This window comes from Salvelinus alpinus, chromosome 30 (genome assembly GCF_045679555.1).
Source record: "Salvelinus alpinus chromosome 30, SLU_Salpinus.1, whole genome shotgun sequence".
Lineage (NCBI taxonomy): Eukaryota > Metazoa > Chordata > Actinopteri > Salmoniformes > Salmonidae > Salvelinus > Salvelinus alpinus.
The window spans coordinates 9,380,690-9,399,532 of record NC_092115.1 but is presented as its reverse complement, the minus strand read 5'-3'; the positions used below and the strand labels follow the sequence as shown (position 1 = coordinate 9,399,532).

Here is an 18,843-nt window from a genome sequence, read left to right as displayed (position 1 = left end):
TGAACCTTGAACCGTGTACCTTAGCCGCGTCACAACTGAACCTTGAACCGTGTTCCTCGTCACAACTGAGCCTTGAACCCTGTACCCTAGCCTCGTCACAACTGAGCCTTGAACCGTGTACCCTAGCCTCGTCACAACTGAGCCTTGAACCCTGTACCCTAGCCTCGTCACAACTGCATTCAGAATCTTGTAATTGTCTCTCCTTTGCGTGTATGTTTCAAGGATGGAATAATTCAGGAGTTGCAGAATATTTAATATAATTATATTGTAATAGTCTTAAAACAATAAAACAAAATCTGTTTACCATAGAAACTGTTTGGTGGAAAATACAGTCCCCCAAGCCAAATAAGACGACAACAAAAAGATGACCTGGGTGAAATATCATCTACAGAAAAAAGTAAAAAATACAGTCAGGAGCTGTGTTAAAAATGTATATGACAGACTCTGTCCTGGATTCAATCAAAGGCTTGCTGTTCAAAAAGCACTGCACTGTTGACATTGAGTCTTTTAAAAGGCAATTTCCCTGACGTTCGAAGATGGTATTCATGGTGAACGCTACAGATAACGGCTCAAGCTTAAAATGACCTTTTAAAGTCAAGTGCAGTACACTTACATTTACATTTACATTTAAGTCATTTAGCAGACGCTCTTATCCAGAGCGACTTACAAATTGGTGCATTCACCTTATGACATCCAGTGGAACAGCCACTTTACAATAGTGCATCTAAATCTTTTAAGGGGGGGGGGGGGGGGTGAGAAGGATTACTTTATCCTATCCTAGGTATTCCTTAAAGAGGTGGGGTTTCAGGTGTCTCCGGAAGGTGGTGATTGACTCCGCTGTCCTGGCGTCGTGAGGGAGTTTGTTCCACCATTGGGGGGCCAGAGCAGCGAACAGTTTTGACTGGGCTGAGCGGGAACTGTACTTCCTCAGTGGTAGGGAGGCGAGCAGGCCAGAGGTGGATGAACGCAGTGCCCTTGTTTGGGTGTAGGGCCTAATCAGAGCCTGGAGGTACTGAGGTGCCGTTCCCCTCACAGCTCCGTAGGCAAGCACCATGGTCTTGTAGCGGATGCGAGCTTCAACTGGAAGCCAGTGGAGAGAGCGGAGGAGCGGGGTGACGTGAGAGAACTTGGGAAGGTTGAACACCAGACGGGCTGCGGCGTTCTGGATGAGTTGTACGGGTTTAATGGCACAGGCAGGGAGCCCAGCCAACAGCGAGTTGCAGTAATCCAGACGGGAGATGACAAGTGCCTGGATTAGGACCTGCGCCGCTTCCTGTGTGAGGCAGGGTCGTACTCTGCGGATGTTGTAGAGCATGAACCTACAGGAACGGGCCACTTCTCGACAACGCGCCTTTAATTTAATCCCGGGGCCTCTATTCAGTTCAAATAGCAATAAGTCCTGTTTTGAATGGAAAGCTTTACAGGTGTCAATATGGAGAATCCAATAAGCCTCCCATCCACTGGGCTGCGCTGTTTTCCCAAGAGTTCAGAGTGTTACATCTTATTGCAGGCTCCACAATGGAAAGTCGCCTAGGTGTTTGTCAAAGTTTTCAATGTGCACTTTTGTTGTGTCATAAATTCTGATCCATGTTGATACAACATCCCACCCAAACCAATCCTGAGGTGAGTAGGACAGACACCCCACTATGCAAGACACTTTTATGTGTATTCATCAATGTCTTCACCTCCTCCAATCCCTCCATCCCTTTCAATCTAGGCCACGTTTAGTTGAACCTGTAATGTGGAATGGTATTTCGCGCAGGCCAGGGCTATTGGGTAGAGCAGTGTTTCCCAACTCTGGTCCTCCAGTACCTTCAACGGTCCTCCAGTAGCCCCAACAGTGTTTCCCAACCCTGGTCCTCCAGTAGCCCCAACAGTGTTTCCCAACCCTGGTCCTCCAGTACCTTCAACAGCCCAACCCTGGTTCTCCAGTACCCCCCAACATTGTTGTCCAACCCTGGTACTCCAGTACCCCCCAACATTGTTGTCCAACCCTGGTACTCCAGTACCCCCCAACATTGTTGTCCAACCCTGGTCCTCCAGTACCTTCAACAGCCCAACCCTGGTTCTCCAGTACCTTCAATAGCCCAACCCTGGTCCTCCAGTACCTTCAACAGCCCAACCCTGGTCCTCCAGTACCCCCCAACATTGTTGTCCAACCCTGGTCCTCCAGTACCTTCAACAGCCCAACCCTGGTCCTCCAGTACCCCCCAACATTGTTGTCCAACCCTGGTACTCCAGTAGCCCCAACAGCCCATCCCTGGTTCTCCAGTACCTGCAACAGTAAACCGTTTTGTTGTAGCCCTTGACAAAACATACCTCATTCAACTCATTGAGGGCTTGATGATTCGTTTACAAGTTGAATCGAGTGTGCTTGTCCAAGGTTACAATAAACATGTGTACTGTTGGGGGTACTGGAGGACCAGGGTTGGGAACCACTGGGGGTAAAGGGTCAAAGGCCGGGGGTTATTGGGTAAAGGGTCAACACATGGTCACCGGGATGCTAGGAAGAGTTAAAGGTCCAGCAGCAACATCTCAATGGGCACACACACATACAATAGATCACACAGATTGCAGATTGAACCTGTTGCACTCTCAGTGCTGTTTGTCTGGTTCCCCCACTGAATGAGGCTTGGGAACATGGGGGATACATGCTTTCCTTAAAACTCATCTATCTTCTTCTGCAGGTATTGGAGGATGGAGTCCATCCCCTGCGAGGAGCCCCAAACTCTCTTCAGCGCCTCACACTCGCGTTCGTTGGCCTGCTCCAGGGCGGCCCGGTTTGCGTTTCGGACCAGTGCTTTGGACTCCCGCAGGACCTACAGTGCAGCAGAGGCCCCCACCCCACCCGGCGGGAAAAAGGAAAGGAAAATGACTGATGGATATGGATGCATTGAAGGATATTGGCATAGACTCGCTTAACCATTCATTGTGGGACATGAGATCACTCTTATGTCAACAACCCTGGTGTCCTGGCTAAATTCCCAATCTGGCCCTCAACCATCAAGGTCACCTAATAATCCCCAGTTTACAATTGGCTCATTCATCCCCCTCCTCTCCCCTGTAACTATTCCCCAGGTCGTTGCTGCAAATGAGAACGTGTTCTCAGTCAACTTACCTGGTAAAATAACGGTAAAATAAATAAATAAAATAAACAATGTCTGCACAGACGATTCATGAGAAATTTTGCAACATCCAGATATTGTGACTTGATCTCAATTCAATGTATTCCTAAAAGCATTATATTATTATTATTATTTTTAAACACACTCTTGGTTCCGTTTCGGGTTGGGAGACATTGAAAAGTTAACAATTCAAGTGGCCACTTGTGGCTAGGAGAGTGTGTGTGTGTATATATATATGAGTGTCAGTGACGTAATGTTTATGGTTTTTGATGAGACAAAAACGTGAACAAAAAAAGAGGGAGGACAATGAGGGCTGGGGAGGGCCGTGGGCGTACTGTGACTGTGTAGAAATATTTTTTTTAAATCTTCAAAAATCAAATGAAAGAGGATGACTTACAACTGAATTACAAGAGACTAGCTCCCTAATGCGAACCATCACCTCCTGAGTGAAAGTCCCGGGCCACAGCACCTGGGAGACAAGCCCTTTAGCACAGGCCTCCTGGGCCGTCAGCTTCCTCCCACTCAGCAGCATCTCATTGGCCTGAGAGACGAGGGGAAGGGGGAGGGAGAGAGAGAAACAAAAAGAGAAGAGAGAGGGAGGTTAACGAGCCACTGAACACAACGATTGGCACGTGTTTTCCTGTTGCTCATTTGACAAACTAGATTTCAGTCTTGGAGGTGTGTTTCCTGACCGATTCAGTTTGGTTAATGATGATTGTCCCCTATGAGACACTGTAGGAAGCCTATTTCACTTTCTCAAAATCCCCAGAATGAATCTAAGATAAAGAAATCTGTAATAAAATGTTGACATTTTTGCCGAGGATGTTTTAGTGAAGCAATTTGACATCTAGCTAAGGTCTTTGGTGCAGTATTTCTGAAGTAAAGAAATGCGCAACGTATTTTCTATGCTATTAGATCGGAGATAAAATCCCCATGTCGTTGCCTACTCGGGGGGGCACTGACGCTCGATTAATGTGAGCAGGTCAGGGACGCAATCTGACGGCCGATCCCGTCTTTGGGCGGGATCGGCCCAAAAAAATAATAGTAATTAAACCGGGACAAAATCTTCAATGCTCTTGTAGTGTGAGATGTGCAACGACAAGTTTTGAGAACGGTGATCAGCAGTAGCCAATGAGAGCTCGCCAGAGAAAAAGCCAGTAAGATGATGACATCACCCAGGATGTGTAGACTCTGGAGCAGGAGCCATGATTACTACTAGTATGGGTCTGTACTTGCTTTTAACCAAAGCGTCAAATCGTTACAGCTCTGATGTTCACAAGCAATGTTATTTAATTCAAAATGTTGGCTAGATATTTCAACTCTGTAATGGCAAGCGTGAATGTCTCTGACTGAAAACAGTTACGAGACTGCTTTGAGCCATAGATCATTCTAGCTACGTTAACCTAAATCACATCATTGTTTTCACGAGACAGCGTGGTATGGAGAATCGTCACGACCAAGTGAGGAATCTTGTAGTCTGACCCGGATCGCTTAGTGCGCACCTCTACGTTCGGCAAGACAAAACAATACAAGATAAGACGGTCGTTTAACGTCTAGAGGCTCAGCGATGTTTAGGATTTTGAAAGTGGTATACTGTACACCCGGCATTAGTGGGGAAAATGGACATAGCCAAATCAAAACCCAACCTTCATTTACCCGTTGTGAAGCATGGATACTTGATTCAAACCCCACGATCGCAGCAGTACAATGTGATCTAGAAACCACTAGCCCACCCCAAATCATTGACATAGATTAAACCTAGTCCTGGAGCAAAAAGCAGCTAAAAAAATGGTGAGTGCTACACTTAAAACCAGTTCCCCAAACAATATCTGTATTGCTGTGCTAAACAACCCCCCTCTGAGAATGTGGAGGATTTTCAGCATCAACTCACCGAGGCCACGCCCATGATGCGAGGGAAGGTGATGGAGGCGCAGGCGTCGGGTGTCTGTCCGTAGGTGGTGTAAGGCGTCTGGAACCAGGCTCTCTCGTTGGCCCAGACCACGTCACACAGCGGGAGGATGGAGGCTCCGAGGCCCACGGCCGGTCCGTTCACGGCTACGATGATAGGCTTCTTGAATTGGATGAAAGTGTTCACGAATGTTCTGAGAGGATGAGAACAACAGACTGGGTCTGAATCACCATCTTCTGTGGCATTATTACAACGACTGACACTACAACATAGCATTCTACTCATCTTTTTCACCAGTTTCAAAAATAACCGATGATTCCAGACAATCTGTCATTTGCACTGATCTGAAAGAACTGACCAGAGATGAAAAGACAGCCTAATGATGAGCTTCCACCATTTTGTTTTCTTTAATCAGTGCAGATGAAGATAAGGGGGACAAGGAGGATGAGGACAGATTTTTGGACAATCGAGAAATGAGGAAGTTGAGTCATCCTGCCGACCTTTTAAAAAATATATTTATTTTTTCTCCCTTTTTGAAAATCATCCACATTAAAAAATAGAAACCGAGATAAGCCTTCTGACCTACCGAATGGTCTCGGCCATCTTGATGCTCTCTTTCTTACGGTCGTCGGTGAGCCGCCTGATGAAGTAGATGAAGTCCAGGCCGAAGCAAAAGAAGCTGCCTACGGCGCTCAGTAGGACCAGCTTACTGTCGTCTGATGCCGCTGTGGCCATGGCACTCTGTATCTCCTTCATCACCTGAGGCAGCCAAGAGAGGGATTCAAAAATATTATACATTTTTATGGGCCAGTTTCCCAGACACAGATGAAGCCTAATCTTGGACTAGGAAGCCCTTTCGATGGAGAATGATCACTGGAAATACTTTTTTAGAGGTAGCCTGACTGCCATTAGGTACCGAGATGAGATCCTCAGAGCCCTTGTGAGACCATATGCTGACACATGCACATTTGTGGCCTGCTGGAGGTCATTTTGCAGGGCTCTGGCAGTGCTTCTCCTGCTCAAAGGCGGAGGTAGCGGTCCTGCTGCTGGGTTGCTGCCCTCCTACGGCCTCCTCCACGTCTCCTGATGTACTGGCCTGTCTCCTGGTAGCGCCTCCATGCTCTGGACACTACGCTGACAGACACAGCAAACCTTCTTGCCTCAGCTCGCATTGATGTGCCATCCTGGATGAGCTGCACTACCTGAGCCACTTGTGTGGGTTGTAGACTCCGTCTCATGCTACCACTAGAGTGAGAGCACCGCCAGCATTCAAAAATGACCAAAACATCAGCCAGGAAGCATAGGAACTGAGAAGTGGTCTGTGGTCACCACCTGCAGAATCACTCCTTTATTCGGGTGTCTTGCTAATTGCCTATAATTTCCACCTTTTGTCTATTTCATTTGCACAACAGCATGTGAAATTTATTGTCAATCAGTGTTGCTTCCTAAGTGGACAGTTTGATTTCACAGAAATGTGATTGACTTGGAGTTACATTGTGTTGTTTAAGTGTTCCCTTTATTTTTTTGAGCAGTGTATTTTTGAAGAACCAGTCTTTGACTTTCTTTTAAAGAAATTTTGCTTACATTCAACAATTATATTTGACTACCAACTGTTTGGAAATGTTGGCATAACAAAACTATAAAAGTACTACTAACTGTCACGCTGTATAACAATTGTTTTGTTAGGGCAAAGACAGGCAGGCAGAAAGACAAGCAGGCATATGACTCACGTTGGGGTTGAGTGAGTTGTTCTCCGAGGTCTTGGTGGAGAGCAGGATGTGGGTGAAACCGTCCTGCTTCTTGACGACGAGGTCCCTGTAGCGATAGGCACTCTCCGTCTGCCGTACGCTGAACCGAAGGCGCTTGTCGAAGACCGAGCGCTGCTCTTCAAAGCGCCGTTTCCCCGCCACTCCGGAGACAGCGGTTACTCGCGCCACGGCACTCTGCAGGTTAGCCGTCCCGTTGGTTGCCAAAGCCTCCATGAGTGTCGATGTACCTGGTGGTTAAAAAACCACATAAGATACAGGGGGATGGAAATGGGAAGCATTTCTGCCTTTCTTAATATTGTCTGTTGTAATAATCAGCAATATTAATTATCTGGAACAGGCTGAATAGTTTACTGCATGTCATGAGTAGGTCTCAGTGCTTTTCCGGGCTTCCCTTCTGTTCTACTCAACAGTAGATGAACAGTGCACCAAATTTGAGTTAATTGATAACGAAAGGGGAGAAACGGAATTGGCCTGGAGTAAAGATTTGCATGGTATTGTCCCCAATCACTCCCCTCGGGCATTGTGGTCTACATAGACCAGAATGAGAAGTCTGTACCTTCATAAGTCCTCCAACGCTACTTCCAGCAGCATCTGGTCCTCCAATGATAAAACAGGTCCAATCAGAGGCAACACAACAATGGCTTCTGCCATTTACTGCTGCTCTTAAATTGATTGTTACTTTTATTTCTTAACTGCATTGTTGGTTAAGGGCTTCTAAGTAAGCATTTCACTGTAAGGTCTACTACACCTGTTGTATTCGGCGCATTTAACATAACATTTGATTTTATGACTTTTGAACGTTCAACTACAAGACCTGGGTTCAGTAAACAGCACAACAACAACAGTCATTGCAGTCTATTGAAAAAGCCTTACCTTTCCCATTGAGGGTGTGTATGGATGCGGGTGTTATGGGGACTTGCTGAGGGATCAATGGGACTTGGCTTTGAGTCCTGGGCCGAGTCCCCATGCGTGCCCTTTCTTCCCCGGGCCCCAGCAGCAACCCCAGAGGCTTTTCCAACAGGGCCACCTCTGGGGGCACAGAGTCCTGCTCCTGACCCCCCTGTTCCAGACTGTGGGCCGCCTCGCTGGGCGACTCTTCAGAGTCCACCCAGCTGCTCATGGGGCTTTTGGGAACCAGGATTTTGATCCCGGACTTGGCCAGGTCCATACTCCGACGCGCCGTGCCCACCGGCGAAGCAACGGGACCACTTGTAAAGCTTGGACTAGAAATGGCACAGGTAGTGAAATCACTGTACTTTTGGCTCAAGATAAGCTGCTGTGTGTCCGTTTTGGAATTTGCCAGGCTAGAGTCAAGTGGTGGCTGCGGCCGTTTGGAGACGGCCGTAGCTGCTGTGGTGGGCGAAGAGGCGGGTTTCACTAGAGCGTGGTTTCCTGCTCCACTATTGCCGCAGAGTGGCTGAGGCCTGCAGATCTGTTTGCGGGCGTTGTTGCTCGAACTGTGGCTGTGGGCCATGCTGGGAGAGCTTTGAGTGGAGCGCAGTAAACTGCCGTCTCTCGGTCTTTCGCCGTGTGACTGATTAAAATGGTGAATGAACTCCATGCAGGCGGAGAGGTGCGACTCGGGTTCCCAGGTGTCCCCCTCGTATCCGTACCCTCTCCAGCGGACCAGGTACTCCATCTTTCCCTTCTTGTTCTTCCGTTTGTCCACAATTTTCTCAACCTGTGACAGAATTAAACAAAATAGTTGGCAGTGGCAGTGGCTAGACGTGGGGCAGTCACTAAGTCACGATCATTGAGACTGAAACGTCTAGGCTATAGCCCACACTGGGCAAATGTTTATTTGGTATAATGGTGTTAGCAACAATTTATATGTGCATTCCGCTACCTACTAAAAGGAAAGAAATGCGCGGGTCATTTTTTAATTTTCTATACAAACTATCAATAACGAAATGTTAAACTAAATCAGCCTGCTTTTCTGTTTTTAAAATCAGGTCCCTACACATGCTCAGAATCCTGTGATGGTGGGACATTTCCTGGCGACAGTAGTCCTTGTAGTGCTTCTGCCGTTAAGTCTTGGAGACGACCGTAGCTTCTGTGGTGGGCAAAACCTTCCAACTGCAGATATAATGGATGTCCAGCGTCTTGGACTTCTTGTGCAGTACAATTACTAACTGCTATAAAATGTTACAAGATCCACCTTCTTCACAATAAGTGTATCCAGATCACTTGATTGACGTATAACATTTTCAACTGGTTGAGATGTATCCACTGCCATATCTTCTTCAGCACTGTGGCCTTTAACCCCTTCAACTCTCTTCACCGCCTCCACATAGGAGAGTTGCTGTACAACCATGATCCTTGACACCTCAACCTTTTTCACCCCAACAGGGAACTCTGGGTATTCGGGAAAATATGATCCCTACCACAGTTGCAACATTTTACATTCACAGACTCTACAAAACATATTCCTTCCGTCTGCAAACACTTGACACAAACTTTTTACACTTCTTGCGTTGCATCGAGTTTTGCACGAACGCTCTTACGGCGTATCTTATATATCCCAAACTTTACATAGGGTGGTAAATACTCAACATCAATAATACAGATGAACTTTGCTCCTTTTTCCTATTCTCTATACAGAATATTTTTGGGGGATTATCAAAATGTCCAACGGGACACCAGAGAACACCTTTTACTGGTGCCCTGCGTCGAAAATAAAAGCTGTCCACTTCATGTGTCGATCATTTCACGACCCACAATGCACGCTCCTTTAACTCTTTAGATACACAGGATATCAACACCATACCACTTCTGGTTCACACTAGGCTACATGTGAGACATCAGAGATGTATTCAGTAAACCACTGGGTTCATAAAAGGCAGTTACTCTACCCAACAGGCAAGTAGTGTGACTACTGAATAGATGACTTCATGGCTAATTGGGCCTGTTGATTGTATTAGCCTACTTTTAGATATTCCTCCTATCGTGTGTGTGTGTGTGTGTGTTACCTTTATTTAACTAGGCAGTTGCAACAGCTTTGATTTATATATACACACACACACGCATACTACCGTTCAAAAGTTTGGGGTCACTTAGAAATGTCCTTGTTTTCACGCTAGCTAGCAGTCGATAGTAGCTAGCTAACTCACCTCATAAAGCTCTTCCGAGGCCATTATGAGCAATTTATCTCGCCGTTTGGCTATCAAAACGTATTAGGTTGTAGACACCTTCTCCTCAAAATGTGATGAAGCCCAATTTAGGTGTCTTTGGACTACGCCCAATCCTCGTAACGTTAGCTATCTAGGTACTCGGTGTGGTGTTCTGTCCAGCCCAGCATGCGAACTTTTTGTCTGGGGTCTGTGTACCGAACTATTTATTTTGCGCTCTCACTGCTGCGCATATTTTGCGCATAAGGATGCGGCTTTGGAACTTAGACAGACTGCTGGTAGCTCAGTGATGCACAATGTATATATTTTTTCGCTTCAGTGTATATATGGAGTCAATGTTCAATACATTAGCCTTCATACATGACTGTTTGATATTGTCCTTTGCAATTGTTGGGTGATCACAAATGACATCCTTTCCTTTCTTGCTTTTTCATATGCTCTGCACTGTATCAGTGATGTCTTTTACTGTATGGACTTATGCATTAAAGCCATTTTCATTACTTTACTTAAACCTTTCATGTTGTAGTTACACATAGGCCTATATACATTACATTATTACATTACATTTATACATCTTACATGTAGGCTTTGCGACTTGAAATCCTTCATACAAAGGCACATACATGTGGATGGCGGAGGATGAGTGAGTTCATGTGCATTATTATGTCAAACCTCAGTGCTGCTCTCTCTTAGCAAAAATATACCAGATAGTCCTTGGTAAGCAAATCCAGTGTAGATTTGGCCTCGTGTTTTAGTTTTTTTCCCCCCTGCTGAAAGTGAATTAATCTCCCAGTGTCTGGTGGAAAGCAGACTGAACCAGGTTTCCCGCTAGGATTTTGCCTGTGCTTAGCTCCATTCCATTAATGTTTTATCCTGAAAAACTCCCCAGTCCTTAATGATTACTAGCATACCCATAACATGGTGCAGCCCCCACTATGCTTGAAAATATGGAGTGTGTTGTATTGAATGTGTTGTATTGGATGTGTGGTATTGAGTGTGTTGTATTAGATGTATTGAATGTGTGGTACTGAGTGTGTTGTATTAGATGTATTGAATGTGTTGTATTGAGTGTGTTGTATTGGATGTGTTGTATTGAATGTGTTGTATTGGATTGTTGTGTGTCGTATTGCATGTGTTCTATTGCATGTGTTGTGTGTTGTATTGGATTGTTGTATTGGATGTATTGAATGTGTGGTATTGGATGTGTTGTATTGAATGTGTTTTAATTGGATGTGTTGTATTGAATGTGTTGTATTGAATGTGTTGTATTGGATGTGTTTTAATTGGATGTGTTGTATTGAATGTGTTGTATTGAATGTGTTGTATTGGATGTGTTGTATTGAATATGTGGTATTGTATGTGTTGTATTGAATGGGTTGTACTGAATGGGTTTTAATTGGATGTGTTGTATTGAATGTGTTGTACTGAATGTGTTTTAATTGGATGTGTTGTATTGAATGTGTTGTACTGAATGTGTTTTAATTGAATGTGTTGTATTGAATGTGTTTTAATTGGATGTGTGGTATTGAATGTGTGGTATTGTGTGTGGTATTGTATGTGTTGTATTGAATGTGTTGTACTGAATGTGTTTTAATTGAATGTGTTGTATTGAATGTGTTGTATTGGATGTGTTGTATTGAATATGTGGTATTGTATGTGTTGTATTGAATGTGTTGTACTGAATGTGTTTTAATTGAAGGTGTTGTATTGAATGTGTTGTATTGAATGTGTTTTAATTGGATGTGTTGTATTGAATGTGTTTTAATTGGATGTGTTGTATTGAATGTGTTGTACTGAATGTGTTTTAATTGGATGTGTTGTATTGAATGTGTTTTAATTGGATGTGTGGTATTGAATGTGTGGTATTGGATTTGCTCCAGTCTGTAAGGACATAAAGTGAATTGCTTTGCCACATTTGTTTTGCAATATTACTTTACTGCAGTATTACTTTAGTGCCTTGTTGCAAACAGGATTCATGTTTTGGAATATTTTTTATTCTGTACAGGCTTTCTTCTTTTCACTCAAAAAAACACAATTCTACTTTGACATTATGGGGTATTGTGTGTAGGCCAATGACAAAATATCTAAATGTAAATCCATTTAAAATTCAGGCTGAAACACAACAAATTTAGGAAAAAGTCAAGGGGGTGAATACTTTCTGAAGGCACTTCAAGTCCTATATGATTGAATATTTTGATACTACAGTGTTGATGATGCCTACACGTTCAAATCAACGTTTATTTGTCACACGTTTCGTAAACAATAGGTGCCTACTTACTGGCCCTTCCCAACAATGCAGAGAGAAAGTAATGACACATAATAATAAAAGTATTTAACTAACTATTTATCAGTCTTATGGCTTGGGGGTAGAGGCTGTTTAGGGTCCTGTTGGTTCCAGACGTGGTGCATCAGTACCTCTTGCCGTGCGGTATCAGAGAGAACAGCCTTGCTCTGACACCACCTGGTATAGAGGTCCTGGATGGCAGGGAGTTCGGCCCCAGTGATGTACTGGGCCATACGCATTGATGCTTTTATCATCATTTTATCTCGGCATTTGAGAGAAACGGTGGTTTAATTGACCCTGGTCAGTCAATCGACTGCTCCTCCTTCTGTCAGCCTCTAGCTGACTCAACGGTTAATCCGTCTAGTGAATCTTTGTTTTCATTTCAACAATTTACTGTGATGTGCTAGATGCCTTGCTTAAGATTGATGTAAAAATAAATCCTCTGGGGCTAATATGCTTGATCTATTTTTGCTGCAGCTCTTTTCCTCCCTGATTGATGAATCATTAACCCATATTTTCAACCTGACAATAATAGCTGGTACTATCCCCAAGGTTTGGAAGGCGGCCCATGTACTCCCCCTTCACAAAGGTGGTGATCCTTGTGACCTAAATTAAACACAAATTTAAAATAAAATAAAAATCTGCCTAATTCTAAACTTTCTTGACTAGCTAAAATATTAGAATCCTTGATTAATTCTCAGCTAAGATCTTTCTTATCTTTGAAATGTATTCTAAATGTACATCAGTCGTGTTTTAGCCTAGGTCATAGCACTTTCGATACTGTTGCTCACTGCTAATTCAGAGGCTTTCTTCAACTGGCCTAGACCAGGCTTCATGTAACTGGTTTAAAAATGACTTGACAGATAGAACTCAATGTGTATCTACTGATGGTGTTAAATCAGGTTTCCTGGATATTACGAAAAGGTGACCCGCAGGGGTTGATTCTGGGTCCTGTACTTTTTACTGTTAACATGAGCAATATCGACTTGTCTGTAAAAAAACTCTAACCTGCACTTGTATGCCGATTTTGTTGTGTATGCTATTGCCCCCACGGTTGACCAGGCTCTAACTATAGTCTGCCTTCATTGTATTACAGAAACTTTATTGACCTGAAATTAGTATTGAACGCAGGTAAAACTAAGTATATGTTGTTCTCTAGAGCGCTTAAAAATAACTCTGATTTAAACATATGTGTGATGGTGTCCATATTGACCGTGTCCCTGCTTACAAATTTCTGGGCATCTGGATAGATGAAAAGCTGTCTTTTAAAAAGCATATTGATGAGTTAGTTAAGAAGCTGAGAATAAAAATGTGCTTCTTCTAAAGAAATAGGTATTGCCTCAATAAATAGTAGAAAGCAGATTAGGAACGTCGACGTTCCTATCAGTCCTAGACTACGGCAACATCATCATCTATATGAACACAACTGCCACTTCATTAAAGCCATTAGATGCTGTTTATCATAGCGCACTGCGCTCAGTACTGCAGTGCCTTGCGGTCGGATGCCAAGCAGTTGCTATACTTAGCAGTGATGAAACCATTCAAGATGCTCTCAATGGTGCCGCTGTAGAACTTTTTGAGGATCAGAGGGCCCATGCCACATTTTCTCATCCTCCTGAGGGGGAAGAGGCATTGTAGTGCGCTCTTCACGACTGTGTTGGTGTTTTTGGACCATTATAGATGCTTAGTGATATGGACACAAGGAACTTGAAGCTCTCAACCAACTCCACTACAGCTGACTTGAATGGGGGTGTGCTCGGCCCTCCGTTTCCTGTAGTCCATGATCAGCTCCTTTGTCTTGCTGACGTTGAGGGAGAGGTTGTTGTCCTGGCACCACACTGCCAGTTCTCTGACCTCCTCCCTATAGGCTGTCTCATCGTTGTCGGTGATCAGGCCTACCACTGTTGTGTCGTCAGCAAACTTAATGATGGTGTTGGAGTTGTGCGTGGCCACGCAGTTATGGGTAAACAGGGAGTACATGAGAGGACTAAGCACGCACCCCTGAGGGGTCCCATGTTGAGGGTCAGCGTGGTGGATGTGTTGTTGCCTATCCTCACCACCTGGGGCCCATCAGGGAGTCCAGGATTGTCACGATCGTCGTAACTTTGAAGAAGAGTGGACCAAGGCGCAGCGTGAGAGAAATACATCTTCTTTTATTAGACACGAAGATGAACACGAAACGAAACACTTTTACAAACTATACAAAACAACAAACGACCGTGAAGCTACAAAACGAAAGTGCACACACAAGCTACTAACGTTTAGACATAGACAATTACCCACAAATCCCCAACACAAAACAAGCCACCTATATATGATTCTCAATCAGGGACAACGATAGACAGCTGCCTCTGATTGAGAACCATATTAGGCTGAACATAGAAACAGACAAACTAGACACACAACATAGAGTTCCCACCCAGCTCACGTCCTGACCAACACTAAACAAGCAAAACACACAAGAACTATGGTCAGGACGTGACAAGGATCCAGGTGCAGACAAGCAAAGCATCAGTATAGAGACAAAGTAGAGTCGCAATTCAACGGCAAAAACACAAGAAGTATGTGGCAAGGTCTACAGTCAATCACGGATTACAAAAAAGAAAACCAGCCCCGTCGCGGACATCGATGTCTTGGTCCCAGACAAATTAAACAACTTCTTTGCTCTCATTGAGGACAATACAGTGCCACTGACATGGCCTGCTACCAAAGCCTGTGGGCTCTCCTTCTCCGTGGCCAACATGAGTAAAACATTTAAAACGTGTTAACCCTCGCAAGGCTGCCGCCCCAGACGGCATCCCTCGCCGTGTCCTCAGAGCATGCGCAGACCAGCTGGCTAGTGTGTTTACGAACATATTCAATCAATCCCTATCCCAGTATGTTGTCCCCACATGCTTCAAGATGGCCACCATTGTTCCTATTCCCAAGAAGGCTAAGGTAACTGAACTAAATGACTATCGCCCTGTTGCACTCACTTCTGTCATCATGAAGTGCTTTGAGAGACTAGTCAAGGAGTATATCACCTCCACCCTACCTGATACCCTAGACCCACTCCAATTTGCTTACCGCCCCAATAGGTCCACTGACGATGCAATCGCCATCACACTGCACACTGCCCTATCCCATCTGGACAAGAGGAATGCCTATGTAAGCTCAGCATTTAATACCATAGTACCCTCCAAACTCGTCATTAAACACCCTGTGCAACTGGGTCCTGGACTTTCTGACGGGCCGCACCCAGGTGGTAAAGGTAGGAAACAACATCTCCACCCCGCTGATCCTCAACACTCGGGCCCCAAAAGGGTGCATTCTCAGCCCTCTCCTGTATTCCCTGTTCACCCATGACTGCGTGGTCATGCACGCTTCCAACTCAACCATAAAGTTTGCAGACGACACTACAGTGGTAGGCTTGATTACCAATAACGACGAAACGGCCTACAGGGATGAGGTGAGGGCCCTCGGAGTGTGGTGTCAGGAAAATAACCTCACACTCAACGTCAACAAAACAAAGGAGATGATCGTGGACTTCAGGAAACAGCAGAGGGATCACCCCCTATCCACATCGACGGGACAGTAGTGGAGAAGGAGGAACGTTTGAAGTTCCTCAGCGTACACATCACGGACAAACTGAAATGGTCCACCCACACAGACAACATGGTGAAGAAGGAGCAACAGCCCCTCTTCAACCTCAGGAGGCTGAAGAAATTTGGCTTGTCACCTAAAACACTCACAAACTTTTACAGATGCACAATCGAGAGCATCCTGTCGAGCTGTATCACCGCCTGGTAAGGCAACTGCACCGCCCTCAACCGCAAGGCTCTCCAGAGGGTAGTGCGGTCTGCAAAACGCATCACCGGGGGCAAACTACCTGCCCCCCAGGACACCTACAGCACCCGATGTCACAGGAAGGCCAAAAAGATCATCAAGGACAACAATCATTAGTCGCTTTAAATAATGGCACTTTAATAATGTTTACATATCCTACATCACTCATCTCATATGTATATACTGCCCTATACCATCTACTGAATCTTGCCTATGCCGCAAAGCCATCGCTCATCCATATATTTATATGTACATATTCCTATTCATCCCTTACATTTGCGTGTAAAAGGTAGTTGTTGTGAATTTGTTAGATTACTTGTTGGATATTACTGCATTGTCGGAACTAGAAGCGCAAGCATTTCGCTATACTCGCATTAACATCTGCTAACCGTGTGTATGTGACCAATAACATTTTATTTTATGATTTGGTGCTGAACACTCAGCTGTAGTCAATGAACAGCATTCTCACATTGGTGTTCCTCTTGTCCGGGTGAGAGAGGGCAGTGTGGAGTGCAATAGAGATTGCGTCATCTGTGAATCTTTTGGGATGGTGTGGAAATTGGAGTGGGTCCAGGGTGTCTGGGATGATGGTGTTGATGTGAGCCATGACCAGCCTTTCAAAGCATTTCCTGGCTACAGATCTGAGTGCTACGGAGTGATAGTCATTTAGACAGGTTACCTTGGCGTTCTTGGGCACAGGGACTATGGTGGTCTGCTTGAAACATGTAGGTATTACATACTGGGTCAGGGAGAGGTTAAAAATATCAATGAAGACACTTGCCAGCTGGTCAGCCAATGCTCTGAGTATGCGTCCTGGTAATCCATCTGGCCCTGCAGCCTTGTGAGTGTTAACCTGTTTAAAGGTCTTACATCAGCTACGAAGAGCGTGATCACACATTCGTCCGGAACAGCTGGTTCTATCATGCATGGTTCAGTGTCACTTGCCTCAAAGCAAGCATAGAAGGCATTTAGCGCATTTGGTAGGCTCACGTCACTGGGCAGCTTGCGGCTGGGTTTCCCTTTGTAATACATGATAGTTTGCAAGCCCAGCCACATCTGACGAGTGTCAAAGCCAGGGTAGTAGGATTCGATCTTAGTGGCGCTTTGCCTGTTTGATGGCTTGTCAGAAGTCGTAGCGGGATTTGTGTCCGTATTACTGTTGCGCTCCTTGAAAGTGGCAGCTCTAGCCTTTAGATCAATGTGGAAGTTGCCTGTAATCCATGGCTTCTGGTTGGGATATGTACATACGGCCGCTGTGGGGACGATGTCGTTGATGCACTTATTAAATTAAGCTGATGTGGTAAAATCCTCAATGCCATTGGATGAATCCCGGAAAACATATTCCATTCTGTAGCTTAGCATCCGCTTCATCAAACCACTTCTGTTTGATGTATGACTGGTACTTCCTGTTTTTGCTCGTAAGCAGGAATCAGGAAGTTAGAGTTATAGTCAGATTTGCCAAATGGAGGGCGAGGGAGAGCTTTGTATGAGCTTCTGTGTGGGGTAAAGGTAATCTAGTAAAAATGAGGTAAAACAGATTTAAGTTTCCCTGAATTAAAATCACCAGCCACTAGGAGCACTGCCTCTGGATGAGCATTTTCTTGTTTGCTTATGGCTCTATAAAGATCTTTTACGTAGGTCTTAGTACCAACATCATTTTGTGCTGGTAAATAGACAGCTACAAAAAAATATAGATGAAAATTCTCTTGGTAAAAAGTATGGTCTACACTAGCTTATCATGAGGTATTCTACCTCAGGTGAGCAGAACCTCCAGACTTCCTTTAATATCATGCACCAGCTGTTGTTTAACAAAAGACACATCTCCCCCTATTGAGTTTAACCGAGGCTGCCGTTCAATATTTCACTTTCTCTTGTCATTGTATAAACACAAATTGGTGCATGAAGTTTCGCTATTAGCTGGAAGACCATGTCCCCTTTTCTCAGCGGAGGGAGTGAGAGAGGAAGGATGGTGAGATGGGTGAGAGGCCGCCTTACCGCGGCTCCCTCCCTCCCCACAGACTGACTAGCAGATGCAGGCCATCAGTCCAGTAAAAAAAAAATATATATATATATTATGCTCACTCAGCTGTGCCTCACAAGTAATACAACAAATGATCTAGTACCTGTGTGATCATATATCTAACATGTTGAAATATAATTTCAAAATGGTCTGAGAAGAACAACATTGGCAGGGCAATTCAAGGGTAGTGATAATGTATTGGGCCTATAGCCTACTGCAAAAACCTTTTTATCTGAGCTGTACATCTCGGCTTGCACAATTGACTCAAAGTGATCTATACTCAGAAAAGGTTGGTGACCAATGTACTAGGCTATTCAAAATCAAATACACATTCACTATAATTGCAGGCTAATTCTGTAACCGACCCTGCACAATCAATGAACAGCATCGACTAGACTCTCTACGAGACTCATGGATAGAAAGTTTGGCGCGTAGGCTAAGGTAACCATTCCATCCAGTATGCATAATAATAAGGTCCACACTCAAAGGCGATTAGTAGAATTAGTTTTTTAAGTTCATGCTAAACCAATTATGTACCAAAGACATCAGTATTTGTTTAGCTCTTTCTGCTGTGCGTAATATGCGGGTAAGCTATATATTGTATAACGGCACAGTCATTATTGTAATTCAGTTTTTTTCCCCCACGGGCCTATGCGTACGCATCAACTCTAATATGCATATGTTTGTTTTGAATTAACCATCACCTTAGAAAGCACTGTCCATTTCGTTGTGTTAGGCTTTCAAACAGCATCCACATAACTAATCATTGAAAATGACAAATTA

The 18,843-nt window shown here is 44.5% G+C and overlaps 1 protein-coding gene across 2 annotated transcripts; it reads right to left on the bottom strand.

Annotated features, from left to right (window-relative positions):
• Positions 1 to 232: 232 nt before the first annotated feature.
• On the bottom strand, positions 233 to 10,503 carry LOC139560393 (chromodomain Y-like protein). Of its 2 annotated transcripts, none has more exons than XM_071377107.1 (7): positions 8,764 to 10,503; positions 7,677 to 8,484; positions 6,765 to 7,030; positions 5,621 to 5,793; positions 5,017 to 5,227; positions 3,523 to 3,666; positions 233 to 2,819 (listed from the first exon to the last, which is right to left on the bottom strand). In XM_071377107.1, the coding sequence occupies exons 2-7, from the start codon at positions 8,440 to 8,442 to the stop codon at positions 2,661 to 2,663; spliced, it is 1,719 nt and encodes a 572-aa protein (XP_071233208.1). In that variant the 5' UTR covers positions 8,443 to 8,484; positions 8,764 to 10,503; the 3' UTR covers positions 233 to 2,660. The 2 variants fall into 2 exon arrangements, with proteins under 2 accessions (XP_071233208.1, XP_071233207.1); XM_071377106.1 differs by having other exon boundaries at positions 9,914 to 10,502.
• Between the last annotated feature and the right edge of the window lie 8,340 nt (positions 10,504 to 18,843).

What these genes read in the sequence shown, in the direction of transcription:
- LOC139560393 (XM_071377106.1), bottom strand. Translation starts at nt 9,937, where the DNA reads ATGGCCTCGGAAGAGCTTTATGAG. An exon ending in CCTCGGAAGAGCTTTATGAG is followed by an intron (nt 8,485 to 9,913) that starts GTGAGTTAGCTA and finishes ATTCTGTCACAG; the next exon opens with GTTGAGAAAATTGTGGACAA. An exon ending in TAGTCTCTTGTAATTCAGTT is followed by an intron (nt 2,820 to 3,522) that starts GTAAGTCATCCT and finishes GCTGCACTGTAG; the next exon opens with GTCCTGCGGGAGTCCAAAGC.